General features: G+C 39.8%; 3 protein-coding genes across 6 annotated transcripts in view; 2 read left to right on the top strand and 1 right to left on the bottom strand.

Annotated features, from left to right (window-relative positions):
- rpz5 (rapunzel 5) overlaps positions 1–2,151 on the top strand; it is a 3,681-nt gene extending 1,530 nt beyond the window's left edge. The window contains exon 2 of the mRNA XM_079164277.1: positions 1–2,151. This exon is cut by the window's left edge and continues 22 nt beyond it. Coding sequence (XP_079020403.1) covers positions 46–1,227 — 1,182 coding nt within the window. The 5' untranslated portion in view covers positions 1–45 and the 3' untranslated portion in view covers positions 1,228–2,151.
- The window catches only part of rpz4 (rapunzel 4), a 10,612-nt gene extending 1,691 nt beyond the window's left edge, over positions 1–8,921 (top strand). Inside the window, exons 1-3 of one of the 2 annotated variants that reach the window (XM_079164278.1) lie at positions 2,408–2,496; positions 5,984–6,047; positions 6,209–8,921. In XM_079164278.1, the coding sequence (XP_079020404.1) occupies positions 6,229–7,404 (1,176 nt within the window). In that variant the 5' untranslated portion in view covers positions 2,408–2,496; positions 5,984–6,047; positions 6,209–6,228 and the 3' untranslated portion in view covers positions 7,405–8,921. Of the gene's footprint in view, positions 1–2,407; positions 2,497–5,983; positions 6,048–6,208 lie in introns of those variants that run through there. The other variant, XM_079164279.1, reaches the window with a different exon arrangement.
- Positions 8,922–14,699: 5,778 nt separating this feature from the next.
- On the bottom strand, positions 14,700–18,857 carry LOC306699982 (uncharacterized protein). 3 transcript variants are annotated; one of them, XM_079164831.1, is made up of 7 exons: positions 18,811–18,857; positions 17,190–17,369; positions 16,973–17,083; positions 16,667–16,723; positions 15,977–16,168; positions 15,298–15,417; positions 14,700–15,056 (listed from the first exon to the last, which is right to left on the bottom strand). In XM_079164831.1, the coding sequence occupies exons 2-7, from the start codon at positions 17,358–17,360 to the stop codon at positions 14,985–14,987; spliced, it is 723 nt and encodes a 240-aa protein (XP_079020957.1). In that variant the 5' UTR covers positions 17,361–17,369; positions 18,811–18,857; the 3' UTR covers positions 14,700–14,984. The 3 variants fall into 3 exon arrangements, with proteins under 3 accessions (XP_079020957.1, XP_079020959.1, XP_079020958.1); XM_079164833.1 differs by having other exon boundaries at positions 14,700–15,053; XM_079164832.1 differs by lacking the exon at positions 18,811–18,857 and adding an exon at positions 18,358–18,472.
- Positions 18,858–20,115: the final 1,258 nt, after the last annotated feature.

Raw genomic sequence — 20,115 nt, 5'->3', positions numbered from 1 at the left:
TGGAAAACTATTTAGATTAGTTAGTGTGAAACACATAATACAAAGATGAATAATGTGGCAGATTGGCTCGTGCAGAACAGGGACAAGATCGAGAAAGGTGTGAAGATCATGGGGCAAGCCTCGGAGGTGCTCGCTGCCACTGTGGGCCAGCTTCACCCCGTCTTGGAGGCTGTGTTTGTGGCTTCAGCCGAGCTACTCAGCAACCCGGACAGCAAAGAGGCTCGCTACCTGACTGAGCAGTTCGAACTGGTCAACCAGCAACTCGAGGGAATCCAAGATGAGATCGATCAAATTGCCCTGGAGCTGCAGAAGACGTCGTTGAACAAGCAGAACTTCGATCGGGAGGCGCAGATGCTCAGCCAGTACGAAAAGTTCCAGGACTTTGTCAACGCCAAGCCAAAGTTTAAAGAGAAGAAAATGGAGAAGTTCCTCAGCCATTACGAGAACACCGATGCCGACTTGAACTTGGACGCCCTCTACAATGCTGTCATTGGGGACTCCACCGCGGGAGACCCCATGCTTGAAACAATAGTCACCATAGAGAAGAGAAACAGAAGGGCAGTTGAGGATTTCTGCGCCCGGCTGAAGAAGCTCTTCGTGGTGGGCATTATCGCCGTCATGGGCCACTCCGCCCTCAAGGAAGGGGTGGTGGGGGAGGAGATGGTGAAGAGGTGGCAGGGACGGATGGAGGAAGTGGAGAAACGAATGAAAGCGGCCGTGGATGACTGTACAGAGAACTTTGCCGATCAAGCCAAGCAGGACATGGAGCACCTGCTACAGGAGAATCCTGGCTCCGTCAACCTTGATTTCACCAAATCCCTTCTGGGTACTCTCATTAAGAAATACGACTGGGTGAAGTGGTCCATCAGGGCCTTCAGCGACAAGGAGCGCATTTTCTTTTTCAACTGGCTGGCAGGAAAGAAGTGCCACGGAAGTGGAGGAGCCAACTGGTTTGACATTTTGACCAAGAGCAAGATCAAAGTGGTAGTTTCTTTCTGTGTCGACCCCAAGCCCATCAATAAGAGTCAGATCCAGGAGCAGATTGAAGCTCAGAAGATAAAGGGGAACATGATTGATGTGGCTCAGGTTCTGAACAAGAGCTTCCCCAACTGCCTGGTCCATGCAGTCAGCCATTACAAGGAGGTGGTGGAGTCCAACAACTTTCAAGAGGACTGTTACTACTATGGAAAACACAAAAAAGCCTACCTGTGTATCCACTCTGAGTAGGCTCACAGACGCATACAGGAAGAGAATGAGCAACACAAACATTTATGAATGTCTTTACCAGAGACCTGGAAATATTTCCATTAAATATAGAAAATGAATTCATAAATATTGTTTTAGACGATGTACATTCTGCTCTGTCAGGTTTCTGGTTTGTGATTCCTTGTCTTGCTCGTAGTGATTTTTATTCTTTTACATATATCTTTCATGATGATACAGCAGCTTCAGGGTGTTTTGTTTCTTCTTCAGAGCCGTACATCTCCATGTCAGCTTTGATGTAGGGTTATGACTCTCGTGATGATTCTGTCCCCATTGGATATGACTAGGGTTGGCCGATGTGACGATATTAATCTGTTAACTGTGAAGAACTTTGCCATATAGTTTATACCAATGCACCCTTCCCCTTCAATACCTTTAAACATCTCTAGGTGTATCGGACCATTGTGGGCAATGCGGTAAATCAATGAACAGGACTACTTTATGGTTTATTAGATTTGTCTTGTTGCACTGATGGGCTGCAGTACCCAGATTTGTCCGTTTGGGTTATTTTAAGCTTCCCAGTTCTTTACTGACATTTGAAAACTGTAGAACAAGTAAATAATTGGACCTTGATTTGGGATTTATTTGTCATTTCTTATACAGTTTCTTAATTTAAGAGAATATTTACCACCTATACGTATACTACAAAACAAAAAATGTCATACTGTGTAAGCGGATTATATCGATATCGCCCACTCCTAGATATAAATGTGTGTAAAACAAAATCAATTCTAATACTCTTGCTGCTTTTGGTGCAATATATTGCTGCAGGGCAAACGCCCCAAATCCTTATTCCACAATCAACTTTGTCAATATACTTATGTATATTTTCCTTTAATTTGTAATAAACAAAACAAATATGAACGGTTGTGTCATTGGTCTTCATTACTCAGTTATTCAAAACGCACTTTTTGAGTTAAAACCTATTACAATTATTGAAAATCATGATTAATTTGGAAGCACAATGTTCTGCTGACTGCAATAAATCTCCTTCAACAGTAATAATGCTTTCATAACAGGCCTTTGTTTATCAAATGGGTGGTGGTTGATCTGTAATAATATCGCCACAGCAACAATCTATTATGCTCACAACTTTTTTTTATGCTCCACCACCCAACTTTTTTTTTTTTTCTTTCTCTGACTGGGTGTGCCTCTGTAACATGAGAGCCACATGACCAATAGGAAGACAAACAGTCTGGAAGTTACTGTATTTGTTCCGCAAACTTTTTTAAGGTGAGTCCATTTCTGTTCAAAATGCTTCATAGTGGACAGGCTCATTTAGGTAAACTGTGGTGGAAGCGATAAGACACTTCAATAGGAAACGATCGATTCAACTTCATCGACTCCATTCCTGCCTCTCGTTACATAATCGAGCTTTTGTTATTTTCACCTCTTTGACAGCACCGACGTACGTGCCGTTTAAAAAATGTCAAATGCGCGTATTTTGTTAACGCGGCTTCATTTAATAAAGTGAAGTGGGTGATTAGACGAATCTGCAAAAAAAGAAAGAAAAAAGAAGCAGTATAAACTAAAACGTGTCGATTTTTATGGGCGTTGGTTGCCAGATCTGGTGCCACCGCTTCACTTTTTCCAGGAAGTGTTTTAACTTTTTAAAGGCGCTATCTACTTGTGTTGTAACAGAAAACCCGGTCTGTGGTGTTAACCTGCGATGTTTGTTTGGCTCTCTGTCCATCGGCTGTACAATGATACAATTAGAGGAGCTTGTACACGGACTGATCAATACATGCTCCATTAAGAGGGGGCATTAACTGCGCGTCTATCTCTCGGTGGCGAGACTGAGTGGTCAGCTGTCAGAGGGTTTGGTCATATTTGTGTTCAGAGGAAGCTCTGCCACTCAGCATAAATGAAACATGAACTATCTGAGCTCTTATAGAGACATCTTGTAGGCTACTTGTATGAATATGTTTTTTATTATTATCACAAATGCTGTTTAACGGATTTGCCTTTAACAAAATATCAAGAAATGACCATGTTTCTAATGTAGCCTGTTGTTTTCAATCAGTGCATTTCATTAAATGATTAGTTTTAATTAAATACAAGTGCAAATACACCACTGTAAACATTAAAGTAAAAGTCATTCAAAATGGAGGTCAAAATATACATTCTTTGGTCAAAATCCAGAAGAACTATCAGCTAAAAGTACTAGTTCTGCAGAAAAATATCCCCCGTGACTGACTTATTATTGCATTATAGTTAATACAGATTCACATTGTGCTATTGTAGCAGGTAGAAGTGGAGCTACTTTTAACTACTTACTACTACTCATTTGTTGTCCAGTGATTTCCACACTAGGGGTTGGGCCCCTCCAAAGGGTCACAAGACGAATCTGAGGGGTCGTGAGATGATTAATGGGTCAGGAAACAAGAAAAAACATTTTCTATACGCAAATCTATTTTCATTTTTTGTCAAATATAGTATTCCTTTGGTCCTCAAACTGTTATTTAAATGAAAGAAACTGGCGACAAGTTTTTGTTTTGTTTTGTGTATTTGCTAACAACTCACAGACAGCTTGAACCTAACAAGGGGCCCAAAGTAGACATTGTTCTTTGTGAGGGGTCACAAGACAAAAAATGGAAACAATGCTTTTTTTTTTGTCTTAAGGTTTAATGTATCCTTAATCTGAAAAGTAGCTGAGGAGAAAAGAGTACAATGTTTCCCTCTGAAATGTAGTATAAGTAGCATAAATGGAAATACTCAATACCTCAAAGTTACAGTACAGTATAAGTATACAAGTAAATCAGTACTTTAGTTACTTTCCACCACTGAGTATAAGTGGAAATATTAGCAAAAAACAAGACTTGTAACTCTGGTGAGATGCACCTCCAGCTCTCCATTTCTGAAAATGTGATTTCTTCAAGCACTTTTATGTTTGAACTGTGAGAATGTGCTTCACGTGCACTCAGTCTGCAGTTACACCACCCCCGGGACCTTGAGAGAAAGAGATAGATAACACCAGTGGAAAACAGGAATCACAGTTTTAGCACGGTCAAATCAAATAAGATACAGTGACTGTAAATGCTTTAACATCCTGCTGGAATTTCCTGTAATTTGTTGTTTTAGTTGTCAAGTCTCACAAGGAAAGATTATGCAGATATGACATATTTTATATCATATAGAACTTTGTGGTTGAAGTTCAAAGGAAAGGGATAGTTTGCCAATTTGGAAAAAGCGCTTATTGTCTTTCTTGCCAAGAGTATATGAGAAGACCAATATCACTCTCATGTCTGGCCTTTAAATATGAAGCTACAGCTAGCAGCTGGTTAGCTTAGCATAAAGCCGGGAAACAGCTAGCTGTTCAAATCTCGTAATCGTCAACCAGACATGAGAGTGGTATCGATCTTCTAATCAACTCTCAGCAAGAAATGTCCCAAAATGTTGAACTACCCCCTAAATCTTTGTTCTGATCTGTAAATCCACGTTGGAATTGAATCACCGGTGTTGACATCCTTCTTGTCTGTGGATGCCTGCAGATGTGTCTGACTGCTGCAGAGGTGTTTGATGCATCAGGCTGAGAAATGGGTGCCATCTTCACACAGAAATCGTCTGCAGTCTAGCTAGATCACCCCCACAGAGCACACCTCAGCAGAGAGACGAACGAGCTGACAGATTATTTTCCATTGTCTTGTTGCTGTGGTAACTTGCTGAGCTTCACTGGAAAACGCACCCTTGCCCAGCAAGTTTAACCTCTTACACTTAATCACTTCCCACGCCTGCTGCTTCATTATTGACTGGGCTGGCTGAAGCAGAAACAGATCTGCTCCTTCAGCCACAGTTTAAAAACAAAAAAAAACTCTCTGAAGGCCAGAAACCTGAATTAAAACATGTGAGGACAGCTTCATTAGCTTGAGCTGCTGTGTTGACATTGAATGTGAGGTTGTGAAGCCAGTAGAAGAGTGTACCATTTAGATTTCCACTGAAATGACACATTTCCAGTTTTGCAAAAGGACGTGTCTGAACATGCCTAGATAATGAATATGGGTTGCTCTCACAGTCAGCTTTTTCTCCATTTCCTGACCTTCGGGAGGAGCTGTTTTGTTAAATAAGATTTTCCAAATCCAATAGACCTCTTGTTTTTCCAGTGCAAGACAGGATGTCATTTCCTTAATATAAGGACCCATCTAGCATCACTAAACCCTTTTTATATTTTTATCATGTTAGGCCCCCTGAAAACAATGATTTACCCGAAGATAAAGTGTGACTCTTTTACAGACAGAATAACTAGTGTCCTAACTTACAGTCCACTTACTAATCTTTCCCAGACCTTTCAACCATAGGACATCTCATTTTAAGTTGCTCAGTTGTCATGAAAATAAATCTCTTGACGCAAACTCAGTAGCTGTTATAACTTAATCTGTAGCACTTTTATACCTCAGCTGTTAGCTTAAAGCAAGTTTTCCATTTTGACATAATACTATTCCCTTTCTAGCAGAGAGTTGTTATACTTGAAATAATAGAATGCACTGCTTGTTTAAGACCAATAACAGATACCTCCCCAATTCCCACGACATAAACCTATAAGTTTCATTGCACCACCTCAATGAAACTGCCGATTTACATTCAAATAACATACAAACAATTCAGCCCAGACCGGCCCTCCGTCACTGCTGAATTCCCTTTGCATGGTTGAGTCATTGCTCACTGGGTGTGGCCATCAGCCAGCACTTAAGCTCACTTGGCTGTTTCTCTCTTTCCTTATCAGTTTTTGCTGTGTTGTAAGAGGAGCGAGGAAGCAGGCCGCAGTCTAACTACACTGAAACAGAACAGTAAGTAGATCAAGAAAACACATTTGTTTTGTCTTATACTTTCTGCCTCATTTGTGTTCAGTTTTTGACCTGTTTGATTGTTCTTAGAGGAGGTGTTCTTGCTTAAATATCACAACAGACTGTTTCTAACCATATCAATATCTTTCTCTTATTGAAATCAGTCTGAGAGACATCAGCAAAGATGGCAAACCAGCTACAGCAGCTTGTAGCGGATAGGAAGGATATGGTGGAGACTGTGATGGAAGTGTTTGAACATGGAGCTGAAATGGTGGCCAGCATCGCCGGCGACCTTTTCCCCATTTTCGCCATCGCCGCTCCAATCGTTAAACTGGCTCTGGACAATGTGGAAAGCAAAGAGGCGGTGTTCATGAAGGAGCAGTTCCAGAAGGTGCGAGAACGTCTGGAGGTGGCCTCCGAGGAGATCCAGCGGATCAACGAGGAGATTAAGAGGAGCGGATTGGATGCTGTGTATTTCCCAGTGGAGGAGAACCTCACTAACCAGTTCAGGAAGTACATGGACATCCTCAACGCCAAACCCAAGTTCCGGGAGGTCAAGAAGAAGCTTTTCCTGGATCATTTTGCCAAGACCGGTGGTGACAAAAACCTTAACACCCTCTACAACTCTGTGACGGGAGATAACTTCTCTGGGGAATCTGTACTCGAGATCACGCTGAACTACGAGGAGAAAAGTCGCCGGCCGGTGGAGGACTTCTGCGCCAGGCTGAAGAAGCTGTTCTGCATCGGGCTCATCGCTCTTCTGGGCCACGCCGCTCTGAAAGGGTACGACGAGGAGGACGCGCTTCTGAAAGACTGGGGTGAGAAGATGAAGACTGTCCAGGTTAAAATGAATGCCGTCATTGAAGACTGCATCATCAGCTTCCCCAAACAGGCTGAGATGGATTCCCGTCGACTGGTGAGAGACGAGTCAAACTTAACCAACCAGCAGCTAGCTGATGCTATAGTAGAGAAACTCAAGAAGAAGTATGACTGGGTGGGCTGGTCCGTGCGTATTTTCAGGGCCCCTTCAGGCATGTTTGTCAACAAGAAGGATTACCACTGCCCGACCGGGAAGAGCCGCTTCCAGGTCCCTTCATCAGATGAGAAACTTAACATCTGGGTGTCCTACAGCTCCTCGCCCGAGCCTGTGGACAGCAATCACATCCAGCAGCTGATCCAGAGTCAGAAGAAGCTCACGGTGGTGGGTGTAGCCGAGGTCCTGTTTGAGAAGTTGCCCGGCGCCTGCGTGGTCCACACGGTCAAAACCAGCAGAGACCTGGCCTGGTCCCGGAGCTTCACAGATGAGCTCCACTACTGGGAGGAGCACAAGAACTTCTACGTCTGCGTTCACTCGGCCTGAAGATTTAGACGCTGAAAAAACTCTCAAAAGTCAATCCTTCAGTATGTAGGTTACTTCATATTTACACGGATAATCACATCGCTGCCTTAGCCTTGAATTACTACACAGTTTGTGCCTTAATTGAGCCCTTTTCTAAGCATCTTTTTTACCAAATTATTCTGTTTTTCTAAAGATGTTAACTGTTAGTTTCTTGCAGTGGGGGTGTATCAAATCAATTTTATTCATACAGACCAATATCACAAATTTGTCTTAAGGGATTTTACAATCGGTGCAGCATACGACTATCCTTATACCCTTGATTTAGATTTGGATAAATAACTTTAATTTGGGGGAAAAGGAGGGCTCCCTCTCCTAGGCCGGACATACATGCAATAGATGTCATGTGTACAGACTTCCACAAGAAAGTAACTAGATTCTTCACCTAAGAATAATGACATTTGACCCCTTTTGTTTCGGCTGTATTATATCCCTGTGTCTCTTTTTGTTATGAGATTGCTCAATCGTGTAACGTTATAATCTCAATAAAGTTCACAGTTGATGAGGAATTCTGTTTTATGATCTACAACTGTGTTTTAGCTGTTCATTTCAGGAGGACGTGTTTGTTTTGTTTTGGGAAAGCTGTTGACTTAGAATCCGGCTGTCTTACAGAGATAATGTGTTGCTGGTGGTGATAAGCGGTGACCTCGCCTTGCTGAGGACGAATACGCCAAAGCTATGAGAGAAAAATGTCTCCAGATATTTTCCCAGACCGACAGAAACCTTCATTTTGATTTCACTTCTTGTACTCATCTGAGAAGTATAGTAAACCTTGTCACTGCCTGCTGTACAGCACAATCAAAGCAGAAGAGACAAGGCCCCAACATAACATTTGCTGTAGTGAGCTGGAACCCATGAAACTTTATTTACACATCGTGCCACGAACATGCCGAGACGTAGTGACGGCAACACTTTGTTTACAGACAGATGCCGAGCATAGCTACTCTTGAGTCACGTCTTTACCGATGTGGTTGTGCAACACAGACTGGAAAGTCGTACCTGCTCAAAGGTGGAAGATTTACTTTGTTGAATTGTGGAAAAGGTAAATCATGAGTTGGGATCTTTTTCATTTTTGGGGGGATTTTTATCAAAATTTGTACAACATCAACACTACTTTGTAAGAACGATGTCATGTAGACACTGAAAAAAAAGACACCACTGAGCTGTTATTGTTTTAGATCTTTTGGGGTTGTTTTTTTTAAACCGCTGTAATCTGTGTGAGTTCTTTGTGTATTGTTTTTATGTTTTCACCTCTAAGTATCATAATGCCTTAAAACATTTTACTATTTGACCAAAAAACGCTCCATATTTACTGTATATCGATACTGGAATATTGATAAAATGTTTATCTTGCACTGTTTTTTATTATTTCTATTTTCATACAGTACATTTAGATTATCAGTGTCTCAAATTCAAAATCCTGTTGGTACACCAAAACAATGAATGTAATAAATCTTCCAAATAAACTCCGCCATAAGTCATTTGTTTGTTTATTTTTGTGACTGACTCACAGTTTGTCTGGTTTGTTATGACACACAAAACCTCTGACTCTCTGTCTGGTTACCGGACTGACTGAAAAGATGAATCAGATTTTGTCTTTTTTTTATGCTCATGGTTTTGTGGTGGGAATAATACCTGCTATAAGTAAAACAAGACCCGTGAAACTGCTCAACTGCAGTGTTATTGATAATAATGATAGTGCTAATCATGAATTTATTGTTCAAAATAATAACAATTACAACATATCTGGTTGCTAATATTTGTGGTTACTCTTCTTAGCCAAATGTGTGTGCTGTTTATGCATTACGCTAAAAAGCTTTTCCTTTAATACGTTGACTGTTGAAAGCTAAATGTACTGAACCACATCAGATTCCACTCTACTGAGGTTTCATAGAGCGAAAGGATGTAACACCCAACTGCTCTGTGGAGAAATCTTACATCTTAGGTTAAAAAAAAGAGAGAGAGAAGAGAAAAAGGATATTCTGGTTAGCTAGTTTGGAAACACCCATAGTGCTCTATAATTATGTGGTTGTGGCTTTTCTATCTTTGGCGTATAAAGACTCATGGCAGTGTATCACACTGGCGGGTCAAGTGCCAGAACAAAAATGAACAAGTGCAAAGGAAAACAAGTGGGTCAAAGATGGTCGTCTAGATGTATTTTTACTGCGTTTTCTTGGATTTAACATTTAAACGGAAGCAATTTCTGAGTAAAGGAGTAAAGACGAGTCACTAAATTCTGTGGATCAACATGGATAAACCTAGATTCAAAGACGTCATATTTAGATTTTACTTTGTTGACTTTTTGATCAAAGTAGACATACTGCCTCTCTAAAATCACAAGCACCTGCTACCTGTAAGGGGATCTGATCATTTAAACCTCTGTAAAGGCCAACAGAGTGAACCCAGGCTGAAAAAAGCCAAATAAATAAAATTTACAACAAAAGAGGAAACTAGTATTGTATTTCAGGATAAAGATATCTCATGTTCACTAGAGACAACCCGTCAAACCAACCCTGTCTCAAGACAAAATAACATTCCCATATACAACTAAACTGCGTTCTCAATTAAGTTTTGAGGGAAATGTTTTGTCTCCTAGATTAGAGTTTTAACAACCCCACCCTGGTGGTCTGCATCACCCACCAGCTCCTGAGATCAATCTGAGAGCTCACAAGACGGGTAAAGAAGAGAAGAGAACAGGATTGTCCTGTCTGGTCTCTTTTCTTGTGAAATACTGTGTAGTTCCACTTCTTCGGGACTCTGGAACATTTTAAAATGAGCTCAGAAGGTGAAACGCTCTCAGCTCATAGAAATATGGAACCTGAATCGGGGAACTAGGGGTTGTGAGATGACTTTGACTAGTTTATGAATCAAACGTGTTTAAACCAAAAAGGTTAGAAACCTGTGATGTAGTGCCACATATTCTCTGTATCTGCATCTACTCCTACACAAGGTCATTCAATTTATTTATACAGCAAGTCCCAAAAAAGTCTCAACAGACTGTAAAGAGACAGAGAGGCAAGCCCTGAAATAGGTGCACAAGAATAAAATGTTCAATAACATGGACAATGACATGGAGTTAAAGCTTATATGAACCCAAATGAGAGATAGGATTTTATTCGGCATAAGATATATGAGGAATTCTTTTATAACCGCAGGAACTTTGTCCAAAATTTGGGGAGCTCAGACAGTTTTTTGATGTCAGGAAAAATACTCAAATTACCAAATCTGGCTTGCAGAGGAGACAGGCCTTGTTGTCTGGATACCTGTTTGCCAATGGAACAAGTGAGACAGAAGGAATTTAGAACTTTCCTTTTGCTTGTTAACGAAGCAAATCTCTAACAAGTGCTTCCCAAATTTCCACTGGCAAGTGATCGAGTTACGTCAATGCTCAGTAAGCTGAGGCCCACAAAATGCTTAATCAGCAACTGTGAGAAAAACAAGCCTGAAAATGATCAACATTGACAAACATCTGCAATATGGGAAGAATTTTCTGGATATATTTCTAACCTGCAGTAATATAGATCATCGTTTAAGTTGATGTGACAAACGGTTTAGCAAACAGTCGCTCATTTCCATCAGATGAAGAACAACATTATCATTCTTCTGGAGTCGCGTTTATGGCCATCCGATGAACACAAGTCCAGAATTCACTTTCTTTAAGCTCTATTTTTGGTCTCCACCACCTCCTGCTCCACTATGTTCACCAGCTAGCAGCTAACTGTGACTGTCTGCTGTTTGGTAATGAGCAGGTAGTGTGCAGCCAAAAACAACGAGCGAACCAAAAGGGTAAAGTTTAAAATTTCCATGATTTTACACCTTGACCATAAACATAACCTTGCGGAATATTAATGTTGATGGGATCCATGAGGAGAATAATGGACACACCAAGACTTTGACTTGTTTTGGCGTGATCCTGATCTGTTCTCCTTCTGAAAGGCTGCTACAGGCCGGTTTCTGTCTACGCCCAGGTGGGTTAAAGGGGCTGCTGACACGAAACATTGGAATAGGGGAAGTGATGCCTTTAATAAGACCAGAATTACTCTACCATGAATATGATTTGTCCACACAGCCCTGCATTGAGCCCGGCTCGTCAGTTGACCTCAGGAACGCAGAAAAACATCACGTGGCAACGAAAAGATTCGACGCTCTGCAGGAATACATTGTGCTGCCACCCGTTCCCTTTTCCTCAACTGTGCCTTAATTCAGTCCCATTAGGAATAGCAGCCATTTGGGGAACAAAGTGGTCACATATTTGAATCGGATGGTTCAGGTCAGATGGTGCGTGGGAGGGGCCATCGTCTGCTCAGGGCTAAGGCTAAATCTTATTTCAAGATTAGGAAACAAACATGTTTGGTGTCTATCCATAGACTGTATACATAAAAGTGAACGTAGCCACCGTAGCATCGTTGGTTTGTGGACTGCCATTTTGAAGCCTTGAGCTCTGAATTTTGGCCATCGCCATCTTGGTTTTTGGCCGTCGCCATCTTGGTTTTTTGCAACCAGAAGTGAATTGAGAGGGTGGAGCTAAGGACAACAGAACGCCGACTAAGACAACTTTAGCCAGTTACTAATATGTTCATGACCTCGCTGGATCACAAGATATTGTTGTGGTTTTTAATTAGCTCTGTTAAAGCTGCTCTACTCAATGTTTTTGGTGTCACTAGTTTAATGAAAATATTATGACTTCTGCATTTAGTAAACTGAGAGCCATATAGAATTTGCAGGATTATATATATATAACTTCTTGACGTATAATCTCCGTCGTCAAACACCATGTTTTCACTCGGCACATTGTGGACCCCTTCCTCACCCTTGTTACTGATCCTCTGTCCTCCCTCCTCACATACCAACATCTCGGCATGACCCAGCAAGCTTATGTGGCACTGCATTCTGACTGTGTCAGAGGAAATCCTCTACTATTGAGCTTTACAGGGGTATCACAGTTAGGTCTTCAAAATGTAACCTGACGCTTTGCTCAGATCCTTTCATACTGCTTTTCTTTCAAACATTGTATGAGCAGTGACTCCAATGTCTGTTTGGCAATATAATAACAAACAATGACACCAGCACAAACTATGCAAATCCTTCAGTCATCATCTCCACCTCTTCAATATTTAGAATAACTCCTGACTGGTTTCTCTCCCATTACAACCAAAAGGTTAGAAAAAACACTGACTACAGCTGAGAACAGAGTCCCCAAGTATATCTGTGGCCAACAGTGAAACAACGTTGCTCTGGTCAGTTAATCAGTATTTTTAAAAACCTTTTTTATGCATCTAGATACGTGTGGCTAAGAGCAAGGCTTTCTTTGACAGGAAAACCTTTAAAAATATGGGACATATGACACGTTTATCACATGTTGAACATCATTTCACATGTTAAAAAGTCACATAGTTATTTGGTTTTTATACATTTCAAATGTGATAAATTCACATCACATTGGCGCTTGTGATTTTCGGATATTTTACAAGTGAAATGTAAGATAATTTGACATGCATGAGCTAATGTGAAACAGCTTTACCGATGAATTCACATATATGCATGTGAGGTATTTGTAATATTCCTCATGTAAATATAATATGAAAACATGAACTTCACATGCACTTTTAAGTAGGAAAGTGGGGGTTTAAGGGCCACTCAGTGGTAATAATAAGGGTGCTCAGTAAATATTTTCCTGTTAATTTGTGAAAGTATCGGCCTCCAATCCTGTGTTTTGATTTTGGCCCCGAGAGCTGTGCCTTTAAACACGGGTTACGCAGACATCTCTCACCTCATCATTCAGGATTGATAATACATGAAAAACACAGACATACCTGTGGCTCTGCCTTAAGCCGCTCTGTGTGTTTGTAACTATTGTGCGACAGGAATTCAACATGAATCAACAAGTACATTCGAGGCACCTGCTGTAAGTTAAATGAGAACAGAATCTTGTAGCCGCACACAAATAGGACAGGTGCCTCCATCATCTCCACGTGTTTGAGAGTCTGGAGTTTATAACAAGAAAACTCTTAATTTGCCCAATAGCTTCCCAGAATTCACAATTTCCTCTCAGCTCAGTTTTAATATTTTAAAACTACACACAGTTTTTAATGTAAGAGTGCTTCACAAAATCAGGGATTGTATCTTTAAAAAGACTTTAAGAAATATATAAAATCAAATTAAGTCACGTCACTTGGTTTGTTGGTTGGATGCATTTGGGTGATTAAAGAGTACTTTTCAGCTAGATAATCAATGTATCTGATGTTATCTATTGCAATAAAAGCCATATCAAACCTCAGATTGACTTACATTGTCGGCGAAGCCTTGAATGAGTTCAGAAAAACTTTATTAATATCAGATTTTCATCCAAATGAATGCATTTCAAACCCAATTCAAGTTTAATCTGGAACCTCCGTCTGCACAACGGAAGGAACAACACAACAGGGAATGTACAAGTGTGTGTGTGTATTTAAGAGAATGGACACCACCCAGTGGCAAACAATGGCATTACAGACCTGCAGTACAGCGTACCATCACGAAGGTTATAATTAGGTGTTGATTCAAATCTATTATTATGTTCATCACATTCACATCAATGAGACTAGGCTAAATAACGGAATACAAAAATGTTTGCCATCAATTTTTGTATTTCCTACATACCCCTACAGGTATGGTAAATGGTAAATGGAGTTGCATTTGTATAGCTCCTTTAGTCTTCTGACCATTCAAAGCATGTATCCAGGCATGCAGATGGTTTGGGTAATACTTGCTGAGGTTTAGCGATAACTTCCTCCCAAATACAACTGAAGTGAATGGAATTTCTTTTGGCAGGCTCACAGGAAAACCTGCATTTGAAAATTCAAACTTTATCCACTTTCAAATTCTGTGGAGTCTATTCAAAATGACAGAAAGGACCTGAATTTAATTTCCATTTTAATATGCAAATTTCCCTGTGGCATATTTGTAAAATTTTCAGCAACATTTACAGGGGGATACAAATTCCTCCAGACTGATTTTTCAGTCTGCCCCAAAACATATCCCGTCCCTACAATGCAGTGTCTCTGCTGTGCCATCTAGTGTTTTATTTTGTGTATACTTCAGATTGTGTGTACTGTAATACCCTCGGTGAATATGCAGAAGTTACTACTTTCCCAGAAAACGTTATGGGGGGATACACATAAGCAATGCTTTAGCATCTATGCTGATGATTTAGTTTGAGATGTCTGCTTCCCCAAGTGAATGGAACGACATTCTTGAAATTTGAAAAACTCAAAAACCTTTTCACCATTTTTACCTTTATTCAAGAAAGTTTACTTTAAAACTTAATCCAGAAGTTAATAAAAACAGTATATATTTTAAAACATTACCCACAGCATTAAAATGACCATTCACAATGTGCCAGACTACAGACGGAGTTTTCTCTTCAGCATATAATTGTAGAGTAGTTGTGATTAGAAAAAAGCAGTTTTGATTCTTTAAGCTGATATATTGAAGGATTCCAATGATGTGTTGCTTATCATACTCCTACATCATCATCTTGTGTTTGGATGCATGATTAATAGCTTTTAAGCTCCAGGACTGGTCATGAGGACTTCCTTCAACACTGGCTGGTAAATGTCATCATCTCTGCCTCCCTGCTGACACACAACAAAGTCAACTTTCATAAAGTGACAACATGACAAAGTTCAGGAAGGTCAACTTTATAGTGTTACTCATGTTGTATACTACACTCACTGATCCAACCACATACTGTACACCTGCTACAACTACTTCCAATACTAACGCTGATGTTGGATTTCCTGCAGCTACTGCTGCTACAACTACTAAAAGTCCTATTGATCAGTAATTGACTTGGATTGTGCTCGGGTGTGTTCGTACCTCTTCCTTCCTCATGTATAATAAGAGAGCTCTGATGCCCAGAACAGTGACGATGACGCAGACACACAGCTGGAGGACAGTCAGGACGATCATAGTGATGTCCATAGATGTCATCAAACGCTGATACACGGCAAGAAAGAAAGAAAAAGAAGGAATTCATTTTGATTTGCAGATATTTTAAACTAAACTTTAAATGTGAATGTTAATAATTTACTAGGTACAATCAAATGCATACAGATCCCTGCACTATGAAACTGCCAAAGTCAGTTTGGAATTGGAAAAATTCAATATTTTTGTCATTGTCAACAAATCCCATTAAAGGACAACAATAAATATTGACTTAAAATTTTAAAACAGCTAAAAATAGTCCAAACAAAGGCTCTATTAACTCCTCTGAGTAACAATTGCTAAAGACTATATTGCCCATCTGTTTAAGGAAATTATGGAGCCTTTAAAAAAAAGAAATCTAACTATGCATATGTAGGAAGTTTTTAATGATTTATGACTTCAGTAGAAACGACCGAGCTTGGAGCTGAGAGCCACAGACAGAGTAAAGAAGTTGAAAAGTGCTGAGAGACGGACTAAACTAACATTATTGGTTCGTTGTTTTTAATAGGATGTGTTGACAATAACAAAAATACATCATAAAAACAGCTTTATCCTTTAAAAGTATGCTTACCTGGAAAAAGTATTGCACAGATTTGCAGTCGTCATCAGAACGATGAGCATTGAACCCGTCACCAAACCTGGCGGCATTGAACCCGTCACAAAACCTGGCGGCAGCGACATCTTTAATGTCTGTGGCATACAGCACAACGCCAATAATGGCCAAGACAGATCCAACTATGTTCACCAACACAGCAAAGCCCACCTGAGAGGAAAGAATACGTCATTCTTTTGACTTCACAGTGTCCGTTTTTACACTTTTCTTTTCTTCTTTTCTTTAAATCTTAGTTTCATACAGACAGGAGTGGACATTTATTTATTCATTTATTTATTTGGCGCCGGGTGCACAAGAGGGAGCAGGGAGTTCAAAATGTTATGATTGCAACAAATGCATTCTTCAATTTTGTTATTCATGAGCAAAGATCTGCTGGCTGTTTCATAATATCCGACAGAATTAAAGGTGGAAATATGAGAAGAGACTGTTGGTCAGGATAATGCTGTTTTATAACGTCATTTTTAATTCTTTAACCTGACAGCGAGGAGGAAATGAGGTTACTGATTGACAGGCCCATGCAGATGAACTAATGCAGAGAACTTCTGCAGCTGACCTTGAGATGATCACTGCCCACGTCATCTTCCGACCCCCCCCCAGCCAGACCAGCCGCACCAAACATGTCTGAAAGGCCCTTTAGTCTTTACTTACCAAGTAAACAAAGGGGAACCGATCGGCAAGAAGGGACACAATCCCAGATACGATGAACTGAAGAGAGGACATAAGAAAAAGACACCAGTGATATTTCCATGAGTTATTCTTCAAAGACATTCTTTAGAATCAGTAAATGTCGTTTTCCTTTTAGAAAATCATCCGATGGATCATTTAAATGCATTTTAAAGTTCTGGTAATTGTGTCTGTTTCATAAGGCATTACAAAAAACATCAACAAACCCCCTGCTTTTGCACGCAATAGTAATAAGTAAAACATTCTCCCAATGCAAAAATAATATTTCACCACGCCGCCCAGCCAGTATGCAGCTCCCAAATGGGCAAAATCCTCAGGATGAAGGCTTGTTCGTCCTGGTCCGAGTCCGATGTTGAACAGACCCACCATGATCTGTATAGTCTGTAAAGTATTCAGAACATTTAAATCTTTGTTTTATACCTGAACATCTTAAGACCACCACTTAATACTGCACATGAATACACTTTTAACGAACAGTTTCTCTCACCCCAAGAGCTGAAATTGCACTGCTCTGCATCAGCACCTTGTACCCCGAGGAGCACGTCGGACTGCAGCAGAGAGTCTTGAGGATTTGACACAGAGGTGGTAACATGCTCTTACTGTCAGTCGCCACCGTGAACACAGTCACTCCCTTGTCTCTGACAACAGTGACGGACATCTCTCACACCTGTAACATGACATGGAGATTTTTGGATGGACGGCTGGATAGATGGAGTATACTTATTAATCCCATTGGGGGGGAATTGGCAGAGTTAAGGCAGCTCATTCACACGTACATCACAAAACAAACACCGTAGGGACATTCAAAGAGGTAGATCGAAGAAATAAAGTAACAAAAATGTACATCATAGAAACTTTAACTAGAAGATACACAAAACAACTACAGAGAGATGTTAAATTATCACAAAGAGACATAAAACAACTAAAGCCATTCATCATGTAAAGTTGTACAGTTTTACTATCGTGAAGAACCAGAACAAACACAAGTTTACTTTTTCTTTTACAAACCTGCCCCCCTTTTTTTAAAACTGTGCCCCAGTCTTGGCACTCACATTCAAACGTTTCTAAAACCAGAGATGTAGATGTGCAATCTTACTTACATGTGCTTTGGAGCAGACAGATTATTCTAGAGCTGCAACATTAGTTGATTAAGCAGAGGCTAATTGACAACTGGTTTGATAATTGATTAATAGTTTGTCTCTTTTTAAAAAGGACAATAATATTCTGGTTCCAATTTTACAAACGACTTGTTGCGTTTCCTAATATTGCAAACTGAATATTTTGGGTGAGACAAAACACAACATCTGATGATGCAACCTTGGGCTCTGTGAACATTTTATTAGTCTATAAAATGTCAGAAAATAGTGAAAAATATTAAACAATTTGTCCATTCATCAAGAATATAATCAACAGATATCATCAATTATAACCTTAGATTATACTTTGTGTTGTTCCTTTAACAGTTCTAATTATCTTCATAATTAATAAACTCTAGATATGATCTAGCTGTTTTTGTTGCGAAAGCAAAGGTTTTAGTTTTTTTCCGAGTGTAATGCAGAAGTCCCTCCCCTGAGGAGTTGGGATTACGGTAAATGAAAACCAGTGAAACTTGATCACTAAACAACATTTACACAGTGACATCAACCAACACGTACTTTAAATAAGTTGACATTTGAAAGGGTGCACAGCGAGTGGGCTATAAATCGGTGTTGAAAGTCAGACGTTGCAAGTTCACAGAGTCAGACAGTTTCCCGTACAGTGCTGCACTTCCTAGTTTTCCCAAAAGCAAAACCAAAAGGATGAAGAATGAACGGTAAAAAAGGAGTAATAACGGCTTTCACAAAAATAAGGCATCGGGGTTTAAAATATCAACCAACAACACAAACACATGAAAAGTGTTCAAATTGGTAAAATGAAATAAATCTAATTAAATAGACTATCAAGTTAATAACATTTTCTTTCCATAATTCTTCTCTCTCTTGCAGACCGAAAAACATGATTAGCGTAAAAAAAATCCATAAAATCCAGCTAAGAGCTCAGTAAACAGGTTGTCTTCATGTGAAAATCAAATCATTATGAATTATGTGTTTTTGTGTGAAAGAACTCACCTGGCTCGCGACTGCAGTAACTGCGACAGTCGTTTACGTAGCAGAATAACAAACTGGTACTTCCTGTCGCTCATTGATCTTCAAAATAAAAGCGTACTTACCTTTGTATGGTAATATAATATATTACCATATATATTATATATAAAGATGTCTATATATATAAATAAAGGTAAGTATGCTTTATATATACATATACACACATATAAATACATATACACTTACATACACACAGTATGTACACTTGTATATTGCAGTACGGATTTGCAGAAAATGTCTGCACATTAGTTTAAAAAGGAACATTAGAAAATAGCAACACTTTATACTACAGCTCACTGTGAAATGTTTAACTATATATAAAGATATAAACAAAACAATTTTTTTTGTCAATTTAATGTTAGCATGTTGTACAACATGTTCTGTAAAAAGAACGTGGAGAATGACTAGCTGTGTGCCAATTCCATGCTACACTGATTCCAAGCAGGTTTTGTGTATGTAGTGTGTTTAGAGTAATACATCATCAGTTTGTATCTTTATTTAATTAGTTTGAGCATCTTGAGTATTTGCCATTAATCACGAAATTCAGGATTGAACCCAACACAGTCAGAGCAGGCAGACAGGATCATTTCACTGATTTAATGAAGGTCTATGTGGGCTAACGGGCAGATACAGAAATCATGAAGCAGGTGAAGGGAATCCAAACTCCAAATGATCAAGGCAGATGTTCAAAAAGGCGGGTAAAAAACGTCAAAATCCAGGTTTTAGGTAACAAACAACAGCTTGCAATGCAGGACAACTTTTACGAACTGGCCAGGAGCGAGTGGAAAAGGAGCCGGCTAAATATCTGCATGGCTGATGAGGAAAGTGGGAACAGGTGCGTAGATGGGTGAGGCAGGCGATGGGGAAAGGAGGGAAAGTCTGAGGGCATCTGGTGGATGGACGGCCACCCCTTCTGATATCTTCTATCCACACAGTTATGGTTTTATCTAATGACATTTTGAGATACCAAGCCTCCCCAAAACAACCGCGGTGTATCTTTGGACAGTTTTCATCATTTGACATGTTTTTATTCTATAAAGTATCCTTTAAAAAGTAATTCACACGCAGATGAGGAAAAAAATAAACACAGACTGGAAACAAGTGTCATTGTGATAAAAAACAGTTTTGATTACTTTCAGCAAGTGAGTGTAAAAGTATTACAATGACGTGTGCATCCATGTGTTAAGTTGAGTTGATTTTAAGCAGCAGGATTGATCAGGAGGACTTCCTTCATCAGTGACTGCTGATCTTCATCATCTTTACCAACCT

This window comes from Pholis gunnellus (assembly GCF_910591455.1).
Source record: "Pholis gunnellus genome assembly, chromosome: 8".
In the NCBI taxonomy this organism is placed as follows: domain Eukaryota; kingdom Metazoa; phylum Chordata; class Actinopteri; order Perciformes; family Pholidae; genus Pholis; species Pholis gunnellus.
The sequence above is the reverse complement of the archived record's forward strand: the minus strand, read 5'-3'. Positions and strand labels throughout refer to the sequence as shown.

What these genes read in the sequence shown, in the direction of transcription:
- LOC306699982 (XM_079164831.1), bottom strand. Translation starts at nt 17,360, where the DNA reads ATGTCCGTCACTGTTGTCAGAGACAAGGGAGTGACTGTGTTCACGGTG. An exon ending in CATACTGGCTGGGCGGCGTG is followed by an intron (nt 16,724 to 16,972) that starts GTGAAATATTAT and finishes TCCTCTCTTCAG; the next exon opens with TTCATCGTATCTGGGATTGT. An exon ending in TATACATGAGGAAGGAAGAG is followed by an intron (nt 15,057 to 15,297) that starts GTACGAACACAC and finishes GTTGTGTGTCAG; the next exon opens with CAGGGAGGCAGAGATGATGA.